Source organism: Polypterus senegalus, chromosome 15 (assembly GCF_016835505.1).
Source record: "Polypterus senegalus isolate Bchr_013 chromosome 15, ASM1683550v1, whole genome shotgun sequence".
NCBI lineage: Eukaryota > Metazoa > Chordata > Cladistia > Polypteriformes > Polypteridae > Polypterus > Polypterus senegalus.
The window spans coordinates 53468471-53495220 of NC_053168.1; the positions used below are offsets into that span (position 1 = coordinate 53468471).

The following is a 26750-nucleotide window of genomic DNA, read 5'->3' on the forward strand; positions in this document are numbered from 1 at the left end:
AAATGCCTAAGTTCATTTTAAAGTCAGCCATCTTCCAGTGGAGTGGCAGAGGAAGCAGGCTAAAGCTAGGAAACCTGTAGTTCAGGTAGAGAAAGCAGAAGCTGAGCTGAGTGTGCCACAAAATGGAAGGGGGCTGGAAGGATTAAAAGCAAGAAAACAGAGATCAGGTTTAAAGAAGACAGCTGCTGTTATAAGAGGTTTACTAGCTTGTATTATTGGTAATAAGGAAGATCATGATAAGGAAGAAAATAGCAAAGTGAATGAAAGTGAAAGTTATGGAATGTTGAGTGAGAGTTTTGAAAGATGTAACAGTTGGTGTGATAATTGTGAAGTGTTAGCATGTAGAACACCGCTGCTAAAGTAGAAAGCAGTGAAAGAAGTGGAAAAAGAAATGTAAACCCCCATGGTGAAAGTTAGGGCAACAGTAACCAGATCGGACTGGAACCCTAAAACATGGGTGGGTGACTTACATGAGACAGATGTGTGCTCAGATAAAGAGTGGGAATGTGAGTGTGAGGAAAAGGAGAGAGATGAAAGGAAGGGAAAACAGCAAGGGTGTTTTCTTCCTTTATTCTCCACTGCACCACAATCTCCAAGTAATTCTGAGGCCTGTCCAGTATTTAAAGAGCATGCTACACTGATAGATATTTCACCACTGTTAGGAAAGGTAACCAGTGCTGCATTGAAATTTGATTTAGGACAAAGAGATCAGATAGAAGGCAGAGGAGCTGGTGAGTGTGAATGGCAATTGTTGACTAGAGGGCATGAACTGGATATTGGCTTAAGGATACTGAGTAAAGAAAGTGTGGAATTAAAACAAAGAACAATGGAAATGAAAGGAATTCAAGTGCTTGTGTGTGAAAGGTCTGAATGTGCTAGTGCAAGAATGGCTGAGTTGGAAAGAAAGTGCACCAGTTTAGGAGTTGGTTTGAATGAAACAGGACAAGCCAAAGAACAAAGGATGGGGATGGTGCAGCAGGAAGCTCAGCTAGCAAGCCAGGAATGCACAGGGGTGTGAGGTCCTAACAGCTGTGCTAGGGCCAGCAGTAATTAAAAAGCACACACACTTAGGTTCAGTAATTGAAACCTGACTGACCAGTTGTTCAAAAGACAGCCTATGACTCTCCATGCAATAAAATGGAGAAAAGTGAGCTGGTCTTTAGTAAAGAACACAGGTCAGTTTTAGCAGAAATGCTGGATTTAGAACTTGGGTTCTGGAGAGGCTTCAGTCCACACTTTCAGGTAGCAGTTACCATACAATAAAAAAAAGGACACACAGGCAATGAAAAAAAATAGAAGGGTAGCAGGAAGACAGGAAAGGGAAAATAGTTATTTCTGTTTCAATTTTCTGGCCTTTTGCAATAGTGCTACTTCTATTGTAAGGTTTTTATGGACTTTGGTTTGGTGCAGGTAATAAATAGTGAAGGCAATTAGCAGAGTAAAATCCATGCAGGAGATCGGGTTACCATTGGCACATTGGAGTGGCGTGGCACTAGTGCCAAGCTGTTCCAATGAATGCCTGGAAGCAAAGTTTGAGTTTTGGCACCAGGTCGACAACCAAGAAAATGAGATGGACAGAAACTGCTTTGTCACCTTCCATTTTGCAGACCTGCCTACATAGCAGAATGAAGAAAAGAAAAGACAAAGACAAAAGCAAAGACAAAGACAAAGACATGAAGAAGAACTGAAGAGACAGCAAGAAAAGACACTTACTGGGGTTTAAGTGAGTAACAAGTCCACAAGTCATGCAATAATAAGGACTAGTCACAATAGCTATAGTTTAAAAGGAAAGGTTTGTTCATTACTGCAGCAAATTTATATTCCAAGGGGTGGAAACTGAACAAACCAGTTAGGAATGCCAAAATAAGGGGATTCATTTTGGGCTCATAAAGTATACATTCTGGGTATTAATTAATTAAGTGGGATAATTAATATAATAATATTAAGGAAAATGTATACTAAGAAAATTGGTGAACTTTTCAGGAAAGCAGGTGCAGCTGATACATTTGCAAGACATATGGGCTCCGATGTTTAGGTATAGTCTAATTGGGAAAATATGGAAGCCCTGCTGAGATTGTCGGCTGTGGTACAGGCACAGGACCAGTGGGCCAATTCTGAACCGAGGTGTTTAGCACAATGAGTATGCATATGGTGAGCAAACAACTCTAGGGGTGGCCTACGGGGAATGATGAGAGTTGCATAGCTTTGATGTCTCATGGTGGTGATGCCAGCCTATACTGGTAAAGGCTGATGGCAGTCAAGAGTTGCACCATGGGTAGGAAAGCACAAGAGGCAACTAAGTCAACCCCAAATGTGTGCAGAGGGCCACAAATGTTGGTTTGTGAACAGTTTATGCAGTGGCACATGTGCTGTCACTTGGGCAGAAGTGGTTGTACTGGCACCTGTGGCATGTTACCTTTCAAATTTTGATGTTAATTGTACAGCTGCATATGCTTAAACAGATAGTTTGGGACAGGGGTCTAATTAGCAGTTAGACACAAACAGATTAAAAATTCACACAATAGACTAAATTGTAGTGGGCTAGTTTAGTGGAAGGTGTGGACTTGTCTCATTTTGAACCACCAGATCTGATGACATATGGAGACTGCAGAAAGAGTTGCGCAAGCTGGAGCAGATACAAGTCATCGGGAGCGCTTCCAAGTTCTTCAGATTGTCTTTGAAATAAAGAAGATATGTAATGGACAAATGGTCACGGACAACTTTTAACACTGGGAGAGCAAATACTGCCAATCAATGCATAAGTTATGCATCAGACTCTTGAAACAATTTAAAGACATTGTACAAAACATTCATCGGGTGGAGTGTTGTGATGTAAGATTTTGCATATAACTTGATAAATGTTTTGTATGTCTTTATTTATAATTTAGGCAAACCAAGTGGTGAGAGGTATTTATGTTTGCACAACCCCCAACCCTTTTTACGACTGTCTCTTTGTAATTTTATGACAGGATTTGGGGGGATGTGTCTTAAACCAGTTTGATCTCCCACACAAAGCCAGGTTAGTGTAATATATGGTCTTGGGGGGGCAGGAGATAAGATGTTCTATTTCACCCATTGGTCTGAGGTATGGCTGTTTGGAATTGGCTTGTCTCAGAGGCCTTTAAGTACCATGATGTCCTATTGGTTCTAGGAATTGGAGAGAACATCTATAAATGTACTTGCTCAACCACATTCTCTCTCTCTGACTGCCCATATGATGAAGAAGCATCTCTCTCTGACCCACATATGAAGAAGCATCTCTTGCTAACCTGTGATGATGAAGACAACACAATGAAGAGCACAGCTCAGCAGCCATATTGAACAGACATGTGGCTGAAAGCTGAGCACCAACGATGCCTTAACTAGAGACATTTTAAGTAACTGCAAGTCTGTGTGCCACCTGAATTATACATCACCATTTTATCAGGTTGTATGGTTGCCAATATTCAAATGTACTTTGCATTTTGTTATTATTTATGAATATTATCAGTAATACATTATTTTATGTGTAACTTAACTCCTGCTTGTCTTTTTACTACATCTAATTGCCTGAGGTTATAGATATAGAAGGGAAGGTGGGGATAAGTTATATACAGTGGTAAGTCTGTGAGATTAGGTATTCTAAGGCTACATATTAATAATACAATAGGGGACAGTAGAGCAATATAATATTACTCTACCAGGATAAAACAACTGGGTAATGTGTTAGGAACGAAAGGATGCCACATCGTTTGATGGAAATGAAAATGATCAACCTACAGAGCCCTGAATTCAAAGATGCCCCAAAAATCAGAGTGAAAAAATTATGTGGCAGGCTAGTCCATTTTGCCAAAATTTAATTACAGCAACTCAAAATTGTACGCAGCACTTTGTATGGCCCCTGTGTTCTTGTATACATGCCTGACAACATCGGTGCATGCTTCTAATGAGATGACAGATGGTGTTGTGGGGGATCTCCTCCCAGATCTGGACCAGGGCATCACTGAGCTCCTGGACAGTCTGAGGTGCAACCTGGTGGCATTGGATGGACCAAAACATAATGTCCCAGAGGTGTTCTATTGGATTAGGTCAAGAAAGTGTGGTGGCCAGTCAATGGTATCAATTCCTTCATCCTCCAGGAACTGCCTGCATACTCTCACCACATGAGGCCAGGAATTGTCATGCACCAGGAGCCACTGTACCAGCATAGGGTCTGACAATGGGTCCAAGGATTTCATCCCGATACCTAATGGCAGCCAAAGGTGCCTTTGTCAAGCCTGTAGCGGTCTGTGTGACCCTCCATGGATATGCCTCCCCAGACAATCATTAACCCACCACCAAACTGCTCATGCTGAATGATGTTACAGGCAGCATAATGTTCTCCATGGCTTCTCCAGACCCTTTCACTTCTGTCACGTGCTCAGGGTGAACCTGCTCTCATCTGTAAAAAGCACAGGGCACCAGTGGTGCATCTGCCAATTCTGGTATTCTATGGTGAATGCCAATCGAGCTGCATGCTGGGCAGTGAGCTCAGGGCCCATTAGAGGACATGCCTTGGGTCACCCTCATGAAGTCTTTCTGGTTGTTTGGTCAGAGACATTCACACCAGTGGCCTGCTGGAGGTCATTTTGTAGGGCTCTGGCAGTGCTCATCCTGTTCCTCCTTGCCCAAAGGAGCAGATACTGGCCCTGCTGATGGGTTATGGACCTTCTATGGCCCTCTCCAGCTCTCCTAGAGTAACTGCTTGTCTCCTAGAATCTCCTCCATGCCCTTGAGACTGTGCAGGGAGACACAGCAAACCTTCTGGCAATGACACGTATTGATGTGCCATCCTGGGGAAGTTGGACTACCTGTGCAACCTCTGTAGGGTCCAGGTATCAGCCTCATGCTACCAGTAGTGACACTGACTGTAGCCAAATGCAAAACTAGTGAAGAAACAGTCAGAAAAGATGAGGAGGGAAAATGTCAGTGGCCTCCACCTGTTAAACCATTCCTGTTTTGGGGGTCATCTCATTGTTAGCCCTCTAGTGCATCTGTTGTTAATTTCATTAACACCACAGCAGCTGAAACTGATTAACAACCCCTCTGCTACTTAACTGACCAGATTAATATCCCATAAGTTTCATTGACTTTATGCTATACTCTGATTAAAAGTGTTCCTTTAATTCTTTTGAGCAGTATGTATATGTATATATATATATATATATATATATATATATATATATATATATATATATATATATATATATATATATGTATATATATATATATATATATACACTGTTCACAAAAATTAAAGGAACACTTTAAAGAAACACATTAGATACATCAGATCTCAATATGAAGTTGGATATCTATACAAATAACGACAGGGCAATGTCTTAGGAACAAAAGGATGCCAAGTCTTTTAATGGAAATAAAAGTTTTCTGCCTACAGGGGGCTCAATTGTGTAGACACCCTAAAATCAGAGTGAAATGAAGATGTGGCAGGCTAGTCCATTTTTCAAAAACTTAATTTCTGCTACTCAAAATGCTTTTCAGTATCTTGTGTGGCCCCACGAGCTTGTATGCATGCTTGACAAGCGTCGGGCATGCTCCTAATGAGACGACGGATGGTGTCTTGTGGCATTTCCTCAAGATCTGTATGAGGGGCATCCCTGAGCTGTTGTACAGTCTGAGGAGCAACCAGGCGGCGCCTAATGGACCGAAACATAATGTCCCACAGATGTTCTATTGGGTTTAAGTCAGGGGATCGTGAATGCCATTCAATTGTTTCAATTCCTTCATCCTCCATGTACTGCCTGCATACTCTTGCCACATGAGGCTGGGCATTGTCATGCATTAGGAGGAAACCAGGACCTACTGCACCAGCGTAGGGTCTGACAATGGGTCCAAGGATTTCATCCTGATACCTAATGGCAGTCAAGGTGTCTTTGTCTAGCTTTTAGAAGTCTGTGCGTCCCTCCATTGATATGCCTCCCCAGACCATCACTGACCCACCACCAAACTGGTCATGCCGAATGATGTTACAGACAGCATAACATTCTCCATGGCTTCTGCAGACCCTTCAATGTCTGTCACATGTGCTCAGGGTGAACCTGCTCTCATCTGTGAAAAACACAGGGTGCCATTGGTGGACCTGACAATTCTGGTATTCTATGGTAAATGGCGATCGAGCTCCACTGCGCTGGGTTGTGAGCACAGGGCCCACCAGAGGACGTTGGGCCCTCAGACCACCCTCAAGAAGTCTGTTTCTGATTGTTTGGTCAGAGACATTCACACCAGTGGCCTGCTGGAGGTCATTTTGTAGAGCTAGAAATGCTCATCCTGTTTGTCCTTGTCCAAAGGAGCAGTTACCAGTCCTGCTGATGGGTTAAGGACCTTCTATGGTCCTCTCCAGCTTTTCTAGACTAACTGCCTGTCTCCTGGAATCTCCTCCATGCCCTTGAGACAGTGCCAGGAGACACTGCAAACCTTCTGGCAATGACACACATTGATGTGCCATCCTGGAGAAGTTGGATTTCCTGTGCAACCTCTGTAGGGTCCAGGTTTCGCCTCATGCTACCAGCAGTTACACTGACCATAGCGAAATGCAAAACTAGTGAAAAAAACAGTCAGAAAAGATAAGGAGGGAAAAATGTCAGTGGCTTCCACCTGTTAAACCATTCCTGTTTTGGGGGTCATCTCATTGTTGCCCCTCTAGTGCACCTGTTGTTAATTTCATTAACAGCAAAGCAGCTGAAACTGATATATATATACACACACACATACATCTATATATATATATATATATATATATATATATATATATATATATATATATATATATATATATATATATATATATATATATATATAGCCAGATTTATTTGGGCACAAAGTGCTTTGGACTGATGAGACAAAAATTGAGTTATTTGGTCATAACAAAAAGCACTGGTGGAAGAACAACACCGCATTCCAAGAAAAACACCTGCTACCTACTGTCAAATTTCCATCATGCTGTGGGGCTTTGTGGCTAGTTCAGGGACTGGGGCCCTTGTTAAAGTCGAGGGTCGGAAGAATTCAACCCAATATCAACAAATTCTTCAGGATAATGTCCAAGCATCACAAAGTTGAAGTTACACAGGGTTGGATATTCCAACAAGACAATGACCCTTATATATATATATATATATATATATATATATATATATATATATATATATATATATATATATATATATATACACACACACACATACACATACATATATATACACATATTATATATATACATACTGTATATACATATATATATATATGGGTATCTAAACCCATCAAGTTTGTCTTTTTTAAACTGTTTTGAACAATCAGTAAAAGCTTGCAAATATAACATTAAGACTGTAAATGCACAATAAGTAAATGTACATTTTTCAGTTTGACATTTTACAGCAGTAATTATGCTTTTGAAGAAGAAAATTGAGATATTCAGTTGAAAATGCAGTTGATAAAGTGTTTTGAGCGCTTATAATTATTTAATACAGTTTGAATTAAAACTCATGATTGTTAGTAGTAGAAAAATAGCATCATTATAGTAACACTAAAATAGCTTTCAACTATAGTCACTTTAATTCGCTGGTTGAAGTCCTCAGTAAAGATGAAAAATTTCTGTGTACATATTTTCAAAAATGAATGCTATGAATCAATAGGTTTGAAATGTGCCACTGTGATCTTTGACGTTTTATTCCAAACACATTATGTTATGAGGTAGGAGTGTGTGATATGTATCAGGTCAAGTTAAGTTGGGGAGGATGCACAGATACAGCATGTTGCTGCACCCACCACACGACAAAACACCTAAGGATCCTGGCTGGCAACCCCCCAGGCTGAAACGTGGTCCAGTCCCACTCTCCGGAAATGACCCTGTATCTGCTGCAGCCAGGTGTTATGTGGGGGTCCCCTTGGCCTGGTCCATCTGCTCAGAACCACTGCAATGAGGATCCTGAAAGCCGGACCACCCTCAGGGAATCATGCTACATGGCCGTAGTGCCGTAACTAATGCAGGCAATGTGCCTCATTTGGGACTCCGTGAGCAACAAAGTCATAGCAGCATTAGTGAAGGAGAAACAGTACCAAGGGAGTTTAGTCTTTATCTAAGGTGACTTGATAGCATCCAGGACTCTAAATACTTTTGCAAAGATATATGAAGCGCCACACACCACTTTCCAGCAGCAACAATCGAAAACATGTCTCTTTGTCCGTGTTATGTTATGTCATCAGTGTAAGCCTCTCTCAGTGTTCATTGTGTTAACTGTGAGAGGAGGAATTGTACTGGCAGAGTCTGAGCACTCAGATGTTTACTGTTTTAAAACTTCAGCTTGTTTATAAAAAACATTAACAGATAAATGAGTTTTGCAGGTTAACCAGATTCAAATCCAGAGCCCACTAGTACAGTGTGTACGGTAAAAACTGTTTACAATGGAATAACTTAGTCATATGCGATTGCATTTGCTTTCTTTCCTCCTTCATACTGCTTAATCACCTTCTTTTTTATGTCAAGATCAATTGCCTTTTTATCCTGCAACTGTAGGACAAATGTAATTGAACATAGGTGAAACTATTGTAGGTGATATACTGAGATTGAGATGAATGAGTCATGGCATATGGAGCTTGTGTGGTGAAAACCGTCATTCCTCAGTAAAATATGTAATCTAAGTGAAATCGAACTAGTACAGAGCCCCATAGGTGTCAGGCATAAAATGGACAAACCACATAATTTGTTCGAAATGATTACTTTTATCTCTATAAGAAGTGTATGCCTATTTTGCAAGCTGTCTTGGTTGGAGGTCCTTAATTACAAAGCACATTTTTTCTTTTATTATTTAAACATTCGCACAGATCACTGCGTTCTTGCCCTGCTCCATCCCACCCCTATGAGTGGAGAAGTTGGAGCAGGCAATGACACAAGGGAGGGAGAAAAAAAAAGTATTTTAACAGCTATTCAAAAAAAACACAGGAATTTACAGAAGGCATGTCTCTGCACAATGCCACTGAAAGACAGATCAAGAGCAACTGTACTTGATGACACCTGCGGTAAACAGTGATGTAAATCCACTTGAGGAGTGGAAAGCACAAGAAGTACATTTCCCCAAATTGAAGAAATTTGCTTAAGTATTTCCTTTGCATCCCTGCCTCAAGCAGCCCTTCTGAGAGGGCTTTCAGCACCAGACAAAATGTTGTAACATGTAACCATGCTGCTGTGAAGCCAGATGCTGTAGACAGACCAGTGTTTCTGTCACACAACCTGAAGTTTTCTCTGTAGAATTTTACAATCTTTGTGCAATATTGGACAGAACTTTAGTAATTTGTAAACATATAGGTTTTGGTTTTTTGTATCTTTGTTCCATATATGACAGAACACATTTACAAATATTACAGTTTATTCTCCTATTCAGTATTTGACAGAACTTTGGATTTTTACAGTATAGCAGAGTATAGTAGATTTTTGTTCTTGCTTGTATGCTGCACAATTCGCATTACAGGAGATCAGTTTTTGTTTATCCAGACTATAATGTTCATGTCCTATAGTTCAATTATGATTAGTATTTTATTTCCTTTGGATTCACAAATGTCTGTCTAAAATACTCTCATTATAATAGTTTATTTGGTTTACTCATACTTGTACTGTTTGATCTCAGCAATACAGTATGCAAATACAGCATAATTTAATACAAATTTAAAATTAATTTAGCCCATGGTGAAAATTCAAACAAAGATTGATTGAAGAACCTCCAATTGCTAAAGGCAATCTTCATGATTTGCTGATCTCTCAGCCATATAAGCACTCACTGGATGTTTATAAGATTAGTCTGGCCCTTGATTTTTCAGCCTACCCACTCTTTTTGAACATTTTTGTCCATCCAGATATTAATTCACACTTAGTATAGTTTTTTAAGATTCTTAGTGGAATACATGTCCATTTCATGAATATGTTGAAAATCAGGACAGTAATAACTTATAACAGCAAACTAGGGCAACATGCAAAATTGCACTAGAGTATTAAAAAGATGCCCATTTAGTGTTGCAGAGGATGCATCATTTTAACAACATTTATTTCTATAGCACATTTTCATATATAAGAATAGTCTACAACTGTACTAGGGCCTTGGACAAACTCATGGCTTTTCATAATGACACTGAAGAGTGCTGTTAAAGTGACATTTTATACACAGCAACTTAATAAATGTCAGTAAATGAGCTAAATTAAAAAATGAGAATATGAAAATATATTTGAAATCAAAAATAATCTTACCTCAACCAACTTGTGTATTCTTTTGCCATCTTCTTGTATATATCTATATCTTTTCTGAACCTTTTCCTGCTTATCTTCCATATATAACAAACCATCCTTTTTGTTGTCCTTTCTACAAAAAAGTGCCTGTTCACTCCAGGACTTCATAATTGCTTGAATATCCTCCACATTATCTTTTGTCTTCTGAACCTCTCTTTCAAGGCTGTGTACAGTATCCTTCATATTTATTATATAATCCCAACAGCTGTCCTCTTGCCATGTAAGTTTGTCTTCGGCCACTTGTAGCTGGTTATCAATGTCTTTTAGTTTATCCCTAATTAAGGGGTACTCTACTTCCAATGTAGTTAACTTAAGCTTATTGTACCAAGTAACAAGAAGTTCCAAGTTTCCAATGTACTGTTTAAAGAGAAACAGAAAACAAGAATGATATAATCATAACTTAATATGTTAATATTTCACTAAGTATAACATTCTCCAGTCTTCATACATCAGTGCTACACAGAGAGATGTGGAATTGCAATTGGAAAAAGAAAACAGTGACTATTTTTTTTTTTTTTTAACATAGAGGATAGTAGTTCCTTTGAGTATCACTGTTTATGCTATCAATTGACATGCTTTAACAGAAAAATAGACTCCAGTCTACTCTGCAGCTTTGTTAGTATCTACAAATTACACTTGGGATAACAAGCAAACTAGCTTTATAGAATATCAGATGGATGGTGACACATCTTGTAGAAATGTAAAGTACTGAAAATGTATATGGTTTTGAAAGTACAAATAATAAAATAGGGACCATGTTGATACAGAAAACTGGATAAAGTAACAAGTAAAACTAGAACTGACATTTCAATGGTACTCTTACATAAAAAAATACCTTTTCCCATTTTTAATAAATTAATCAAAGTAAAAAATGAATCATCTGAATATTTACACCATGTTGAACTAAGGTGGCAATAAAATGACTAATCAATTGAGTCTAGGGATTCTGATTTTATAGGATCAAAGTGTTATCATTTATGTTCTGCGTGCTTTGTTTATCAAAGCAGGAATGAACTCATAGCACCAGAGAGTGGAGATGTGTTGCATGTTTCTCTTCACTGATCTCTGTGTTTTGTTCTATAAGATTTTGTTATTTCTGTTTGTTCAGTTTGTTAGCATACATACTACTTTATGATAGGCAAACCCTTTTAAGCAACAAAGTGAATATTCAGGATTCGACTTTAGCCTATTAAACACTGTCTGTCTCCAGTTATATGCAGCCAGCACAACCACATAAACAGAATAAGGAAACAGGAATAAAGTGGCAGCAACTGACCTTCTCTGCCTGGAATAATAAACTAGACAATATTCAGACAAGCCTGGATTCATGAAGAGACATAGAAACCGCTGTGTTTTTTTATTTCTGTGAAACATGGCTAATGGCTAAAACATCAGACACTGCAATACAGCCAGATGGCTTTTGTGATTTTTATATGGATTGGACTGAACTGTCAAATAAAAGATGAGGAAGAAACAGAGTATGTTTTTGAAAACACTATTTAGTACACAAACGTTTAAATCTTCTCTAAAGAAGGACTTTTTTGGTGTATAATCAAGTGTCATCCATTTTTAACTTTCTTAAGGGTTTTTCTAGTCCGTGTTAACATTTCTCTGCAAACCAACACCAGCAATCCACTGAACGATCATCTGTACAACATTACTACAGAATATTAACTTTTACATCCTGAGGGATTATTGATTATTTTGGGGGAATTTCAACAAAGCAAATCTGAGAAATGTTTACTTTAAATAGCATCAATATGTCACCTGCTCAGGGGATTGATAATCTAGATCACTGTCACACCTCAATAAAAGATGCTTACTTGCCCACTTCTGTATCATCACCTCCTACAGTCTGTTGGCTGTCAGTACTCTTGCTTCCAGTTTACAAGGTATAACTAAATTCTGAGAAACCCATGAGGAAAGTGTCTCACTTCTGAACTAAAGAGGCAAAGGAGTAACTGCAGGACTGCGATGACTGCATAATCTGAGACTTGTTAAGGAAGTTGTAATTAGACATGGATAAATATAAACATGGCATAATAGGACTCACCAAAAATGTGTAGATGAAATCGAGCCTACAAAAACAATCTGCATATTTCCAAATAAGAAACACTTGATCATCTGTAACATCAAATATTTACTGCAGTTATGCTGCAATGAATTCCAGCACAGTTACATTAAAGCACAGAAAAAATGCAGGGAAAAGTTAATAAAAACAAAGCAGCTAAATGTCAGTACTGTATGGGGATACATTGTAAACCAAGTGTATTAGAAATATTAATTAGTACAGATGTTGGTAAGGCTTAGATGTATACACATATTACAAAGCAAAAGTAGTTCAATCAACATATTCTCTCCTCAATAAACTTTTTGCTTCCTATGCATTTTTTGTTCTTTGTAGAGCCATTTACTTAAGTACTTATTACTTTTGTTAATTATCTGCTTTATTTTCTTTGCCAGTGTTATGTTTCAGGTGTTTTGTAGGTCGTCCCTAAAGAGCGAGGTCCCATGTTAATCACAGCCAGGAGCTGCCTTCACTCCTATAAATCTGAAGGGTCTCCCACAATTCCTGGGGTTTTCCTGTGAATGCGCTCTGGACATGATGAGTTTATGTGCATTTTTCTGTGCGTTTAGTTAATTTTCTAGATTTTGACCTTTTGTACCTCTGGGCAGTTTGTGGAAAAAAACATTTTTATTTATATAAAGATTGCCCTTTTTGTATCTAGCCAGAGTTTTTGACAGGAATTCCCCCACTAATGAGTATTATTGTGAAGTGCTTTTGGAACTTATTTTGACTCTCAGTTGTTTGAACTCCCAGTTCAGGTCAGCCATACAGTACAGATAGAATTTCAGGGCATGACAACTTGGACATGTCTTCACTGACATGTTTAATATTTCACTGAGACAATATGTGATCTCTGCCTGCTTCTAAAGGACAAAATGTCTCTCTGTGCCTACAAAAACTACAGAAGACTGCCTGAATGACTACATACTGTTAGCACTCACTACAATTGTGATGAAGTGCATTGAGAGACTGGTGTAGTGACATATTAAATACAGCATTCCAGATTGTCATGATCACCTCCAGTTAACACATACCTTGCACTTCATATCATCTAGCCACATCTGTATAATATAAACTGATATGCCAGATTCCTGTTTATAGACTATGCCTCAGCATTTAACACACTTGCACCAGCAAAGTTGACAGCAAAACTCCTCAACTTGGGAATCAGTTCCATCCTCTGCGACAAAATTATAGACTCCCTAACTTTTATACTTCAGCATGGGTGAATTAGTAGCATCACACCCCCCACACTGATCTCCAACACATACATGCCACAGACTATTGAGCTAAGCTACCTTCTATTTTGCTTGTTTAACTATGAGTATGTGGTTAAAAACAGCTCTAACTCCTTTATCATAAGCCAGATTTTCAATAATGAAGTGACAGCTTACAGAGATAAGGCTTGGAAAGGCAAAAAGTATAATTAAATACCTCAGCCATCCTGCACAATATTTTTACTGCTCCCATTTAGTATATGGTACATTAACATTTACATTCATACCAGTAGATTATGGGTCATGTTCTATCCTTAGTTTAAATTCAATTGACATAACAACAAATACAGTGCTCACTCTGCATGTTCTGGGTATATATGATTTGTCTGCGGTGGGTTGGCACCCTGCTCAGGATTGGTTCCTGCCTTGTGCCCTGTGTTGGCTGGGATTGGCTCCAGCAGACCCCCGTGACCCTGTATTCGGATTCAGCGGGTTAGAAAATGGATGGATGATATATGATTTGTGCAAGTCTTGCTTTTGGTACTGTACTACTGTTACTATTCTGATGTTACTATGTAAAAATGACAATAAACTTGTGCTTCAACACTCAATTTTCTCCATTTTTTCAACAGGGAATACACTTAAAGATGTTATCCAAATTCAGAATTCAAAATTTACCTTTACAAATCTTTCTCTCTTCTCAAACACCTGTAGAGCTGCCTCTGGAATGTTTTTATGGTTTAAAATCTTCAAATACTTCACTTCTCGAAGCACAGCTGCAAGCTAAAAGTAAACTAGTTTCTTAAATATTTTACATTCATTAAACAAAGAAAAGGTGAAGATATTTTATAATATTTGACTTACATTAAATTATTATAATATTATAATTCAGAATTATAACTTTATTAAGAAAAACTCACTGTTATAAAGCAAAACAAAATGTACATTTTTTTAGGAAATAAAACATAATGCAAATATAAAACAAGGATTTGTTATGCTTTGCATCATTTTATATTTGTTTTATACCTTGGGATCAAAATTCACAGAAAGGAGTCCACTGGAAACGTCTCGCCTTAATAGTGGCTGATCTAGATTCAACTCGCATATTTCATCCATGCCACTGGACCAAACTGAGAAGACCTTATCCTCATAACAATTCAGTAAACTGAGCATTTCCAAATATTTCTGGTACACTGTTCTTGCATCTGCACATTCAACACTCCTGTTTTTAAAATAATGAATATGTATTATCACAAAATGTAGAAAAACACATGTTAACAGTAATGTCTATTGTGCCAAAACCATTTTAGAATGTGCCATCCTAAAGACAAATCAAGACAAATGCAGAATATTAGGCATGTAAACCTTTGCTGCTATCAATTGTGCACTATCTTGTAATAAAAAAAAGACAGATCAGATACCATCCTCAATAAACTAGAAATAGTAGCATGGTTTGCCATATATTTTTGTACAGTATTTATCAATTAGGGTAAGTGAAACATCAATTACTCTCAATAGCAATGGTAAACTTCACAAAAATTGGTAAAAACATAGAAGCATATTTTCTAAAACCAGCTTCCGAGGCATCTCTGAAGTTATCAAACCCACTCAGTCAGGTGGAAACACCCAAGATGCACAGGGCTTTCTCCATAAATATCCAAGTACTTTTGAGATGATAACCCTTTGAGACAATATGTCTATAGAGTGTTTCCTTAATTGCACTAGTCTCCTTCAATTGTTTAGAATGAGTGCTTGAAACAACCTCTCCCATGGCAGCAATGTTTTAATTTCATTATTTTTGTTTCTGATTCAAGAGATATTACATTCTATTATTCCTGTTAAGGGTTCCTATAATACACAAATCAATATGCCTTCTAAATATCAACCTCCAAAAGATCTGGCAATGCTAAAACCAGTAACAGAATATGGAGTACTATGTATGGAGACAGACGAGGAGGAAGAAGACACAGGCCACTAAACAGATTTTGATGAGTCTGATACTGCAGTGGTGGAAGATACCTGACCATTGTGTTCCACATGTGGCACCTGTTATACTGCTCACCAAAAACGGTGACTTACTTATCATCCATTACCACAACATAACCCAATTAAGATATGCCACCAGAACTGCCAAAATTAGTCCATAAAAAACATTGCAGACATTGGTTCGCTATTAATAAACCTCATGATGAGACAGTAAATACAAATGAAAAAAATGGAGTATATAAAAGATACAACAAAACAAATTAAATATCTTTTAAAATGTTCAAGTAGTAAACAGAAAGTAAAATGAACATTATGATGTCTACTCTGAATATGATTGGTGTTCAGCTTGGTGAAATAAAATGCATGTTAACATGTCACATTGAATAGCTTGACCAAGTACCGACTACGACTTCCAACAAGGCCTTAGAAAATGAACATGAACCCAAATACATCAAAGACAGAGTTAGGCTGAAGAATATGAGAATATGAGTATATTTGAACAGTCAGTATTTTGAAGTTCTTCATGAAACTTCTAGTAGATGTTTTTAAGGATAGCCAGGCAATTAAAATATACATTGCTAGCCTGATAAACATTCTTGAAAACAATTCATCATTAGTTACTAATGAATGAACTACTTCATCAAAATTAACTTGCTGCCCTCTGTCTAATTTTATAAAGATTATTTTATAAGCATAAAACTTTATCAATTTTGTAAACATAAACTGTTAACTCTGACCAAGCTACTCTTATTTTCACCACATAATTTTAAGCCCTACTATTTAAACCCACAACTGACAACTCAACTCTTTAACACAAGATTTTCTTCAATTAATTACTAAACAAGTTGACAGGCTGATGTATGTACCTGTATATAAATACCTTAAGAGACAACTGTGGTAATACACTGGGTATTTAAGTTCATACATTTACTGTTCAGCAACACCACCACCTGATCAAATTACTGTGCAGGTGCTTCAGATGTTTGAATGGAAGCAGATATTCCAAATGTTGACAAGACCCATTGCATCAGATCTTCTGGACAAAGCTTAAAACAATTGGAACTACTTAAGAACATTGATGTGATGTAGAATGCCCATTGGGGTCTTAGTGATGTTTTGTCTTTGGAATCCATGCAGATTGCTTTTGTTTCTCCAGCATCTTGCACCTGGAGCTTCTTCTTTTTTTTTTTTTTTACTTTTTTCTGCCCTCCCCAGCAACTATCTGACCACAGTATAGGCTGTATCATTAGAGACTTATTGTGGCCGCACAAATTTATAAATAAGAACTTTGCTTTATCTATAACTTGAAAATCTATGTTAAGTATTTATTTATTCTTATTTACTAATTCTGGTAGGCAATTTATTTGTTCCTATTATCATCTTTTTTTATTTTGTTTTTATTTTCTTGAAACTTTTTTATTTGACATCTTATAAAGCACAAAAAGCTACATTCTTTGTATGAAAATGTGCTATAGAAATAAATGATCCTGCTATATTTCCCATGCAAATGCATGTTTTATTCTCTGCCTAAAAATGCATTCTCTGTCCTTGGCCACCCTAAAACACTGCTGCCACTCTTTTAATGCATCCTTTCATGGATTTGAACATGCTCTTATCTACCTAAACCACACAGTTGACGCCAGAAGCAACAACAACTATACTAACTCCCCCAGTGTCATGAGCCAATTCAAGCCAGGATCCTTAAGCAGACACTTTGATCTGGGTAAGTGGCCACCACAGGAGGCATGCCTCCTGCTTGCAGATACATTCTCTCTATCCAAGGCCCCATTTCCATGCTGTGCACCAGCTCCTTTCGTGGCTTTGTGCTAACCCCAATGATTCTCTTATGTGCCATTTCTTTCAGCCGTACTTGTCAAATAATATTTTAATATTTTTATAAAGAAAAAATAACTGTAGTACACCTAATACAATACATACAATATTGTACAGATAAAATAATTTCTCATTGTACAGCACACAATTTTAGCTATAGGCAGACAATTCACATAGCACTCTATTGGTTGCAGCACATTTTATACTGGCTCTGTCATGAAGAAGCTATATTCTAAAGGAAATCAATACATGAGGTATTACTATCATGTTCAAGACTAAATTTGTAAACAAAGTCCTCAAGCACCTGCCTTGCTAGCTCATATCTTGGAAATACACCACACTCACATCTTATTGGGGGAAAAATGCTAATTTGTCAGACAGTGTTAGATGAACATTCACTCCAAATCCTTTAAAGATATATTTTTCAGTGTAACAGCTTACAGAAAACCAAAAAAAAATCTAAGCCTAAGTTCTGAGCATCTGTGTGGACTGTCAATAACTGAAGACAAGTAAGGAAACAACTGAGAAGGATACACTCGGGAAAAGATGTCAGCCCTCAAGATCTTAAGGTCTATGGTGACCAACTTTGTGGTATCCCCTTTCACCTGTTTAGTCTGTCCCTAAGGCCAGGTTTATAATTAACGCGACGAAACGTGTGCTCTAATGGACAATACTGTTTTGCATCAGTTGTACTGTTTATACTTGTGTGTGTACTTTACGTAAATCTGGAAGATTCCACCAGGTGGCAGTGCGAGATATCATCGCAATGAAAAAAACTTCTGCTTCTCTATTGTTGTGAATTGCATGAAACACCCATTCAATTCTGAGAATACCTTGCCATAATATCTCTGAAAAGGATGGATGTTTAATGGTTAAATCCATCAATCCAGGGATGTGCCCATTCCAGCAAGCATCGGGCATGAGACAGAAACAATCCTTGGGCAGGGTATTAGCTCATCGCAAAGTGAATACAAGCACACACACACATTAGTGTCTTTTTAGTAATACCAAATACCTAAACCTGCAAATCTTTGGAAGAAAAACGGAGCACACTGTGGAAACCCACCAGGAAAACACGCAAACTGTAGGCAGGGAACACCAGATTCGTGACTTCCTGCGGGGCTGCAGCACTACCCCTCTGCTACCATGTCACCCCCATATGTGTAATTATAAACAGTTCTCATTATTTAAATGAAGTTAACAATTTATCTGTAAAATATAATATAGGGTTTAATGCATTTCATCACGAAAGTGATATCAAGTATAAATCTAAGGATTCCAAATGTGCAGAGAGCTGGAATATCATAAATTTAATGTGTTCTGTGTGGCGATTGCTGCTTGCCGTTGCTGTCAATGCAGGGGGAAGCCCCAGAAGCACACAACGATTAACAACTGGGTCGATTTTAAGATGACGTTTACAACAGTCTACTTCAAAGTTTATGAGATTAAAGTGGACATTTCAAGATTTAGGCCAAAATTTCCACTTTAATCACAAAATATACCTTTTCACGATGTCCCTAACTTTTTTTCCTCTGTGTCTCAAATACACTGCCATACATTCTGTTGCTGTTGTGAAGGTGCAACAAAAAAAAAAATGTATTGTGTCATTACAATGGGGAATATGCAACGCTTATAAAAGCATCATGAATACATTTTTCAGCATTTTGCTTCACAACATCGAACCACTCATTAAACACACGAAGCATGCACATCAATCCTATAGAATTCGCAAAGCTGCTTTCTGTCACATGTAGTTAGTAAACAGAGACTCTGACATCACATTCCGACTTTATCGCATTGTGCCTCCCAACGTCTTGCTGGTACTGCAACTTGTGCATTTGTGTTGCATTAATTTCTGAGGATGTGCTCAGAGGACGTGTCAAATGAATGCTAGGAAAACGTGGCAGCCATGATGTGTGCTCATACGCGTGCTAAATGTGAAGTATAAACCAGCCCTAAGGCTTTGGAAAGTGTCACTGCTGTGTAAAACATCCTGCATTGTTCCTGTTCCAAAGAAGGCATGGGTGCCTCTTGCAGTGGCACTTACATCTCACATCATGAGGACATTTGAGAAATTGGTCCAGAACTATAGGAGTCCACTTGTGGTAGACCTCCTGGACCCACTGCAGTCTGCCTCCAGCCATCTATGTTAAGGGGTAAGCCCAGAGATATGCAGGTGGATTAGCCTATGATGTCCTAGGTAAAAGAATATCTGTCTGGCAGAACGCAGTTTTTGAGACTCAAGGACTGTGTTTCTGATATGGATGTGAGCAAACTTGGAGCACCACAAGGAACAGTTGTGTCACCTTTTCTCTTCACTCTGTACACCTCCAGCTACAAAAATAATGCCAGGTCATGTCACTTGCAGAAGCTCTAAGATGATTCTGCACTTATGGGGTGTATTAAAAAAGGGGACGAGTATAGGTATTGGGTGGAAAAGTTTGTTTCTTGGTGCAAAGAGATTTGTCTGCATCTCAACATCAGCACCACCAAGGAACTGGTTAGTGACTTTCGCCACACCAAATAGCCTCTATGTCAGATCAGTATTCAAAGTTGATGTAGAGGTGGTCCACTCCTACAAGTACTTGGGGGTCCACATTAATGACAAGTTGCACTGGTTTCAGAACACAGTGGAATTATATAAGAAAGGGCAGAGCAGGCTCTATTTCCTTAGGAAACGGTATTCCTTTAATGTGGGAAGTGACATCCTTCACATCTTCAATAACTCCTGTGATGGCCAGTGCAGGTTTCTATGCTGTGGTGCGCTCGGCTGATAACATCACTTCAAGAGAGGCCCACTGAAGCTAATTAAAAGGATATGCTTAGTTATAAATTGCACTCTGGAGCCCCTGGACAGAATTAAAACAAAATTTTAAACAAAGCTGCACATCCTCTCTCTGACACACTAACACTTTCAGCCAACATATTATTCAGCAGAAGTGTGTCAAGAAACTCTACTGGGGCTCCTTTATACCAACAACAACAGATCCACATAATGCCTCACTGTGACAGTAACAGTTAAGTCACAACTTTTCTTTCTTTTTAATTTTCTTGCTTTATAGTCATTTTGGTATGTGTTCATACCAAATTGTGTGTATATTTATGTATTGATTTATTCATTTACTTATCTGCATATTTTTGTATCTATTTATTTAAAGGGCTTTTATAAGAAGCCAAATTTCCTCCTGGGAACAAATAGTATTCTATCTATTTTCATAACATACATTACATTGATTGCTCATCATCTTTTCCTTGGAAGAATCTTAGACCACACTTCATAATTCAATAGTGAAAGGATGTCTTATCTATTATAAAAAAAAAATCCTGTGGAATGAATGACTAGGAGACGATAAGTGATCTTCACGTTAAGATCACGAAAGACAAATAAAAGAACCGCAAGACGAAAGAGAATGGGCAAAAAAAAAAAAAATCACTAGTCTAAAGGGAAGCAGCACACACAGATACAGGTGTCTCAGTGCATATAAAGGACAATACGTTATAAATTAAACGTCAACGAATAAAAGATCACATTAGCGCAAAAAAAGGAAATTAATCATCAGGACCAGGTGTAATTGGAAAAAAATAGCAGGACAAAGCGAGGTCAGAAATAAAAAGAAATGAGCAGAAAACAAAATCTTTTCGCATTCGCATCATTCAATCCACAAAACATAGATTTACACAATAATGGAACATACGCTATGACAATCTGTGGACCCACAACAGTTAAAGCAACGGCAAGTTTAATTTCAAAGAAAACACAATTCAGTCAGGTGTATATTTATGATGACGGAGAAGCGATCACTACACAAGCAGCAGAAACACAAAGTAGCAAAAAGGACAGCAGCTGGACAGGCTTTAAAAAGATCGAAGGGCAGCGTGACAGCAGCGCCCCACCGACAACGTGCACAGCATTATACGTCCTGCAAGAAAGAATTTAACCACGCCCGGGGATGGAAATAAAGGAGAAGTATTGTTTTTACGACGTCACGCAAGACCAGGCAGTCATTTAAAATATTTAAGACATCTAACCTAGCAGTTGTTGGATTGCTTTTGCCAGACAAGCATCATGTGCTCCCAGCTCTTAAAACAACGACATGCGACTAGCAGAACAGGCAGCTTGCAAGCAGCAAAAAGACAGCAAATGATCCAAAGGCATATCCTTAGCCTGCGTTCAGCTGTTTCCCATTCCCCCACCACCCCCCTTCACAACACAAGCAGCATTATACATCTGGCAACAAAGACATGTAACCACGCACGGTCCAGAAATAAAGGACAAGAATTGTTTTTACAAAAGTTTTTAAAGTAAAAGTGAAAATAATGCATATGTAACAATTCCCAAGAAAATAACAATCTCTTTAAATTGTATATTGCCTGCCTAAGGTAAAGTCATCCCTTATGGAGGATCGCAGGAATTGTGGGAAAGAGGGGTCCTTTCATCGAATTAGCACTATTTCATATGTGGAATGGCAAAACAGGGGAGGCAGCTTGATGAATGAGGTCTCCAGGACTTTTCTCAGGTTTTTTCTGGTCTTCTTAGAGGGTCAAGGCTGGGGGGCTGTCAGGAGGCAGGGCCTGTTAAAGCCCACTGTAGCACTTCTTGTGTGATTTTGAGCTATACAAAAAATAAATTGTATTGTATTGTATATCCGGTAAACCAAACACAGGAGTGGGCGAGTGAAAATGACAAAAAAAGGGAAACAACAAGTTTTAAAGCCAATGGCAGCTTTGTACACAGTTGTTTATACAAGCATAATAAAGGCCATTATCAAGAATCCCAGTATGACACCATGACTTTCCTTTAGTACCCCCACCTCATCAAAATCTCTTTTCAAAAACACCTTTCCATCTTCTAAAATTACAAAACACCAGAATATCAGATATAAATACTGTATGTACATATTTAATCCTTACGCCTCGTAAGAGTTATGTCAACATCAGTGTCAATTTATTTATATAGCACATTTAAAACAACATAGGAATGCTGTGGCCAAAGTGCTTTACAATAATAGAATAAAAGAAAGCAACGAAATAACATAAATAGAAATAAAATTTATGAACATAAATAAAATAAATAATACATACAAGTAATGTTATATAATCACAATGAGGAAACCATCAGTTTTACTGAAGGTCACGGAAATCAAGTGAATAGAAATAAGTTTTTAATTTTGTTTTGAACAGTTCAATTGTAGATTATTCTTTTATGTGTTAAGGTTAAGAGAAGCAGCAGCTGCAAAAGCACTGTCCCCCTTAGTTTTACACTTGGTATGAGTGACAACAAAAGATAACTGACCAGAAGATCTAAAAACTTTGGATGGCTGGTGTAAAACAAACAATTCGGATAAATAGACAGGAGCAAGCCCATGTAAAGATTTAAAAACTAGCAACAAGATTTTAAAATCAATTCGAAAACTGAAAGGCAGCCAGTGTAAAGAAGCTAAAATTGGAGAAACAGAGCCATACTTTCTTGCCCAACCAGAAAGCAAGCGGCAGCATTCTGGACCAACTGTAACCTGTGTATCAGGGATTTGCTAATCCCAGAATACAGCAAGTTGCAGTAATCAAGGCGAGAAAAAATAAAAGCATGAATAGCTTTCTCAAGATCCCTAGAAGATAAAAACGACTTCATCTTACCTAATAGACGAAGCTGGAAAAAGCAACTCTTGACTACAGAATTTACTTGTTTCTCAAAAGAAAGGTTACTGTCAAAGATAACACCTAGATTGCAGACTTGAGGTTTGCAAAAGACAGAGAAAGAGCCGAGAAGTCCAACAACAACAACATTTATTTATATAGCACATTTTTATACAAAAAAATGTAGCTCAAAGTGCTTTACAAAATGAAGAATAGAAAAATAGAAGACACAATAAAAAATAAAAATAAGTCAACATTAATTAACATAGAATAAGTAATGTCCGATGGCCAGGGTGGACAGAAAAAACAAAAAAAAAAACTCAAGACGGCTGGAGAAAAAAAAATAAAATCTGTAGGGATTCCAGAGCAAGAGACCGCCCAGTCCCCTCTGGGCAATCTTTCTAACATAAATGAAACAGTCCTCTTTGTATTTAGGGTTCTCATGGAAGGACTTAATGATGATGGTCACGTAGACCAATTTGGGCGTTAGCTGATGGACCCACTATAAGTACCTCCATTTTATTTTGATTCAGATCAAGAAAATTATTAGCCATCCAGGATCTTAGTTCAGAAAGACAGTTGTCGAGTTGATTTATTGTAGAGTTGCAAACAGGAATATAAACCTGTGTATCATCAGCATAGCAGTGAAAAGAAATGTTAAATTTCCTCAAAATAGCTCCAATAGGATGAAGGTATATAGAGTTATGCTTGACTATGTTTCATGACTGCCATTTCTGTCCATATTTTTTAATAAGTTTTGGAATTTGTTACCCGGTGTTTGCTCTCTGGTTTACATTTTCTGGAGTCTATAGTCCTATGTTCCTACAAATATTTCTTCTCCCAAACCTCTATGCTCCTTCCCTCACTTCATTCTACACAGGCTATTATAATTATTAATCATGTAAAATCAGCAGTGGCCTCTCCTGAAAACCCACAGATTTTCTCCCCTGTATCTTTAGGAAAAGTTTTCTTTAATTTGTTTCTGAGTGATCTTGTAGTTTAGGTCAACTGATCACCTGGCCTCAACACTGAGAAGTGGCAGTCCACGCTATTCAGAGTCAGATGGCTGGCTATCAGTATTGCAATCTCGAGTTTTGATTTCTGATTCTGCAATCTAAAGTGAATTGTATATACTGTATATTTATTTATAGCCTGTGGATCTGCTTCATGTATCATCTGTCTATCCAGTAATTGTTCAGGTATTAAGTCTTGCTCACATCTAAATACTGCTGACTTTCCAAGAGTTATAAGATAGCTCCACTAGTTCTTTTAAAAACTGTGAATGCATGGTTCATTAAAGAATTGTCCTCATCTCAGTTAGTGATACTGTGGATGGATGTATGCATAAAGATTGAAACTTAATTGTAATAGTGGTTCATCTATGCCGTCATCTATGCAATAAATTTACACAAAAACTAAAATAAATATGAAATTGCATTTTTTGATCAAATATGCATAACAGCTTAATAAAACGTTTGCAAACTACATCTCACCCATGATGGATAAACTTCAAGGTTGACCATGGTCTTTCAATTCTTTCCTTGAGCTCTTTTATCCACTTAAGACATCCAGAAGCTACAGGCATGTTTTTGTTCAGTATCCCCATACCTTTTTCCATCTATAGAAAGTAAAAGTAAAAATCATGAACTCCAGTTTATAATTTGTAAATAGCCCATGCAGAAATGAAGAGAACATGTAAACAGCACACTGATAGAGACAGGGAGCAGGACTCAAATCCAGAGCACAAGATTCAAGGGGTATTAACCATTATGCCATCATAACAACCAAAACTACAACCTGGGTTTGTTACATTTGTATAGAAAAACAGCAAGAAATTACACTTAGATAGATTACTGTTGTTTTATCTTGCTTTTTGGGCATGACTATGGGTTCATACACGAGCAGGGCCCTACCCTATCAATACTTGATTCTTTCATTGCATCCAGTGCAAGCTCTAACCCCTTATGACCAAGAGCAGGATTAGGCAGGTTTGTAAATGTGATAAAGTAAGTATATATGTATAACATGAGAAAGACAGTAGATTATTATACAGCTGTGTCTCACATTAGACTCAGGCGTCTCTGCATACATGTGGCATTGCTGTTTCAGGATGCACAAACAATGGGCTGAAAAGTCGAGTTGCAAGAAAAAAAGCCTTTAACTTTGCCAACTCCACAAAACAACCTGCTTACAATATGCCAGCCAACATCTAGACAAGCCTCAAAACTTCTGGAACAAAGTCTTTTGGAGTGATAATACCAAAATTGAACTTTATGGTCACAAACATAAACGCTATGCTTGGACAGGATGCAACAAGGTCCATGACAAAAAGTACACTATCCCTACAGTGAAGCATGGTGGAGGATCTTGCCTACATTTCAGCTGAAGTGGCTTGGGGGCTTTTCTTGGCAACTTGACAAATGATCCTGACCATTGTGGTTGAAATCTTGGTTGGTCAACCTGACCGTGACTTGGTAACAAAAGAACCACTAACTTTCCACCTTTTCATCAGAGTCTGAACACTAATGACAGCATTGTAAGACCTCTGGATATATTTTTATATCCTTTCCCTGAAAAGACTAAGAAAAACAAATAGTACAGTATGGTTGAAAGAAAGTACAAAAATAAAATTGAAATACATACATTTAGTTCTATATAGATAGATGGATACATAAATCTTTATTCTTCCCTTGTATTCATTCTAGATGTACTTTTTTTCAGTCACTGTGATATGTTGTAAAACAACAGGTAAAAAAGAACCTTGTCTTATACTGACAGACATTTGGTCTTATTACCAATATAAATCTGAAGTGCTGCTTACATTCAATACAGCAGATTTATATATGTATTTGAATTTGTATCAGGTTGATCTGTGCTTTGAGAAGTACCTTAAAATACTGGGATAAGACAGGCAATTATTTTTTAAGAGCACAGTAGATTACAGAAAAAAATACTATATATACTATGTGCCTGTACCACCCTAAATTGACAGTATACTAAAAATCAGCATTCTAAATTGACAGTATACTGAAAATTAGTTATTTACCCAAATATTGTTATTTTGAAATGAGACTTCCTAACATATCTATACTAATAAAAGGCAAAGCCCTCACTCACTCACTCACTCACTCACTGACTCACTGACTCACTCACTCACTCATCACTAATTCTCCAACTTCCCGTGTGGGTGGAAGGCTGAAATTTGGCAGGTTCATTCCTTACAGCTTCCTTACAAAAGTTGGGCAGGTTTTACATCGAAATTCTACGCGTAATGGTCATAACTGGAAGCAGCTTTTCTCCATTTACTGTAATGGAGATGAGCTTCAACGCCGTGGGGGCGGAGTTTCGTGTGACATCATCACGCCTCCCACGTAATCACGCAGTACATAGAAAACCAGGAAGACCTAAAAAAGCGCTGAAGAAAACATGCATTATATAATTGAGAAGGCAGCGAAACAATAAGAAGCGAGCGAGTGACATATACAACCATATTCATGAGTTCTGCTACTTGAAACAAAGCACGATGTAAACCTACACTTTAAATTAAGTTCATAGACAGGCTGCGCTGGCGTTTGTAATTTAGTGCCTGCCCATATAAGGCCGTCCGTCAGCGGCAATCCAATAGCAAACTCCCACTAAATATTCACGGGTTAAGGACTGTGCTTATGCAGAGGAAGATGAGATGGTCAGGGTGGTGTTTGGT

At 37.9% G+C, this 26750-nt stretch overlaps 1 protein-coding gene across 1 annotated transcript in view; it reads right to left on the bottom strand.

Moving 5' to 3' along the window:
• LOC120515473 (dynein heavy chain 11, axonemal) overlaps positions 1 to 26750 on the bottom strand; it is a 331373-nt gene that overhangs the window by 273634 nt on the left and 30989 nt on the right. Inside the window, exons 11-14 of the mRNA XM_039736528.1 lie at positions 24541 to 24665; positions 14621 to 14816; positions 14273 to 14377; positions 10271 to 10666 (exon numbers count right to left, since the gene is read on the bottom strand). Coding sequence (XP_039592462.1) covers positions 10271 to 10666; positions 14273 to 14377; positions 14621 to 14816; positions 24541 to 24665 — 822 coding nt within the window. The remainder of the gene's footprint in view (positions 1 to 10270; positions 10667 to 14272; positions 14378 to 14620; positions 14817 to 24540; positions 24666 to 26750) is intronic.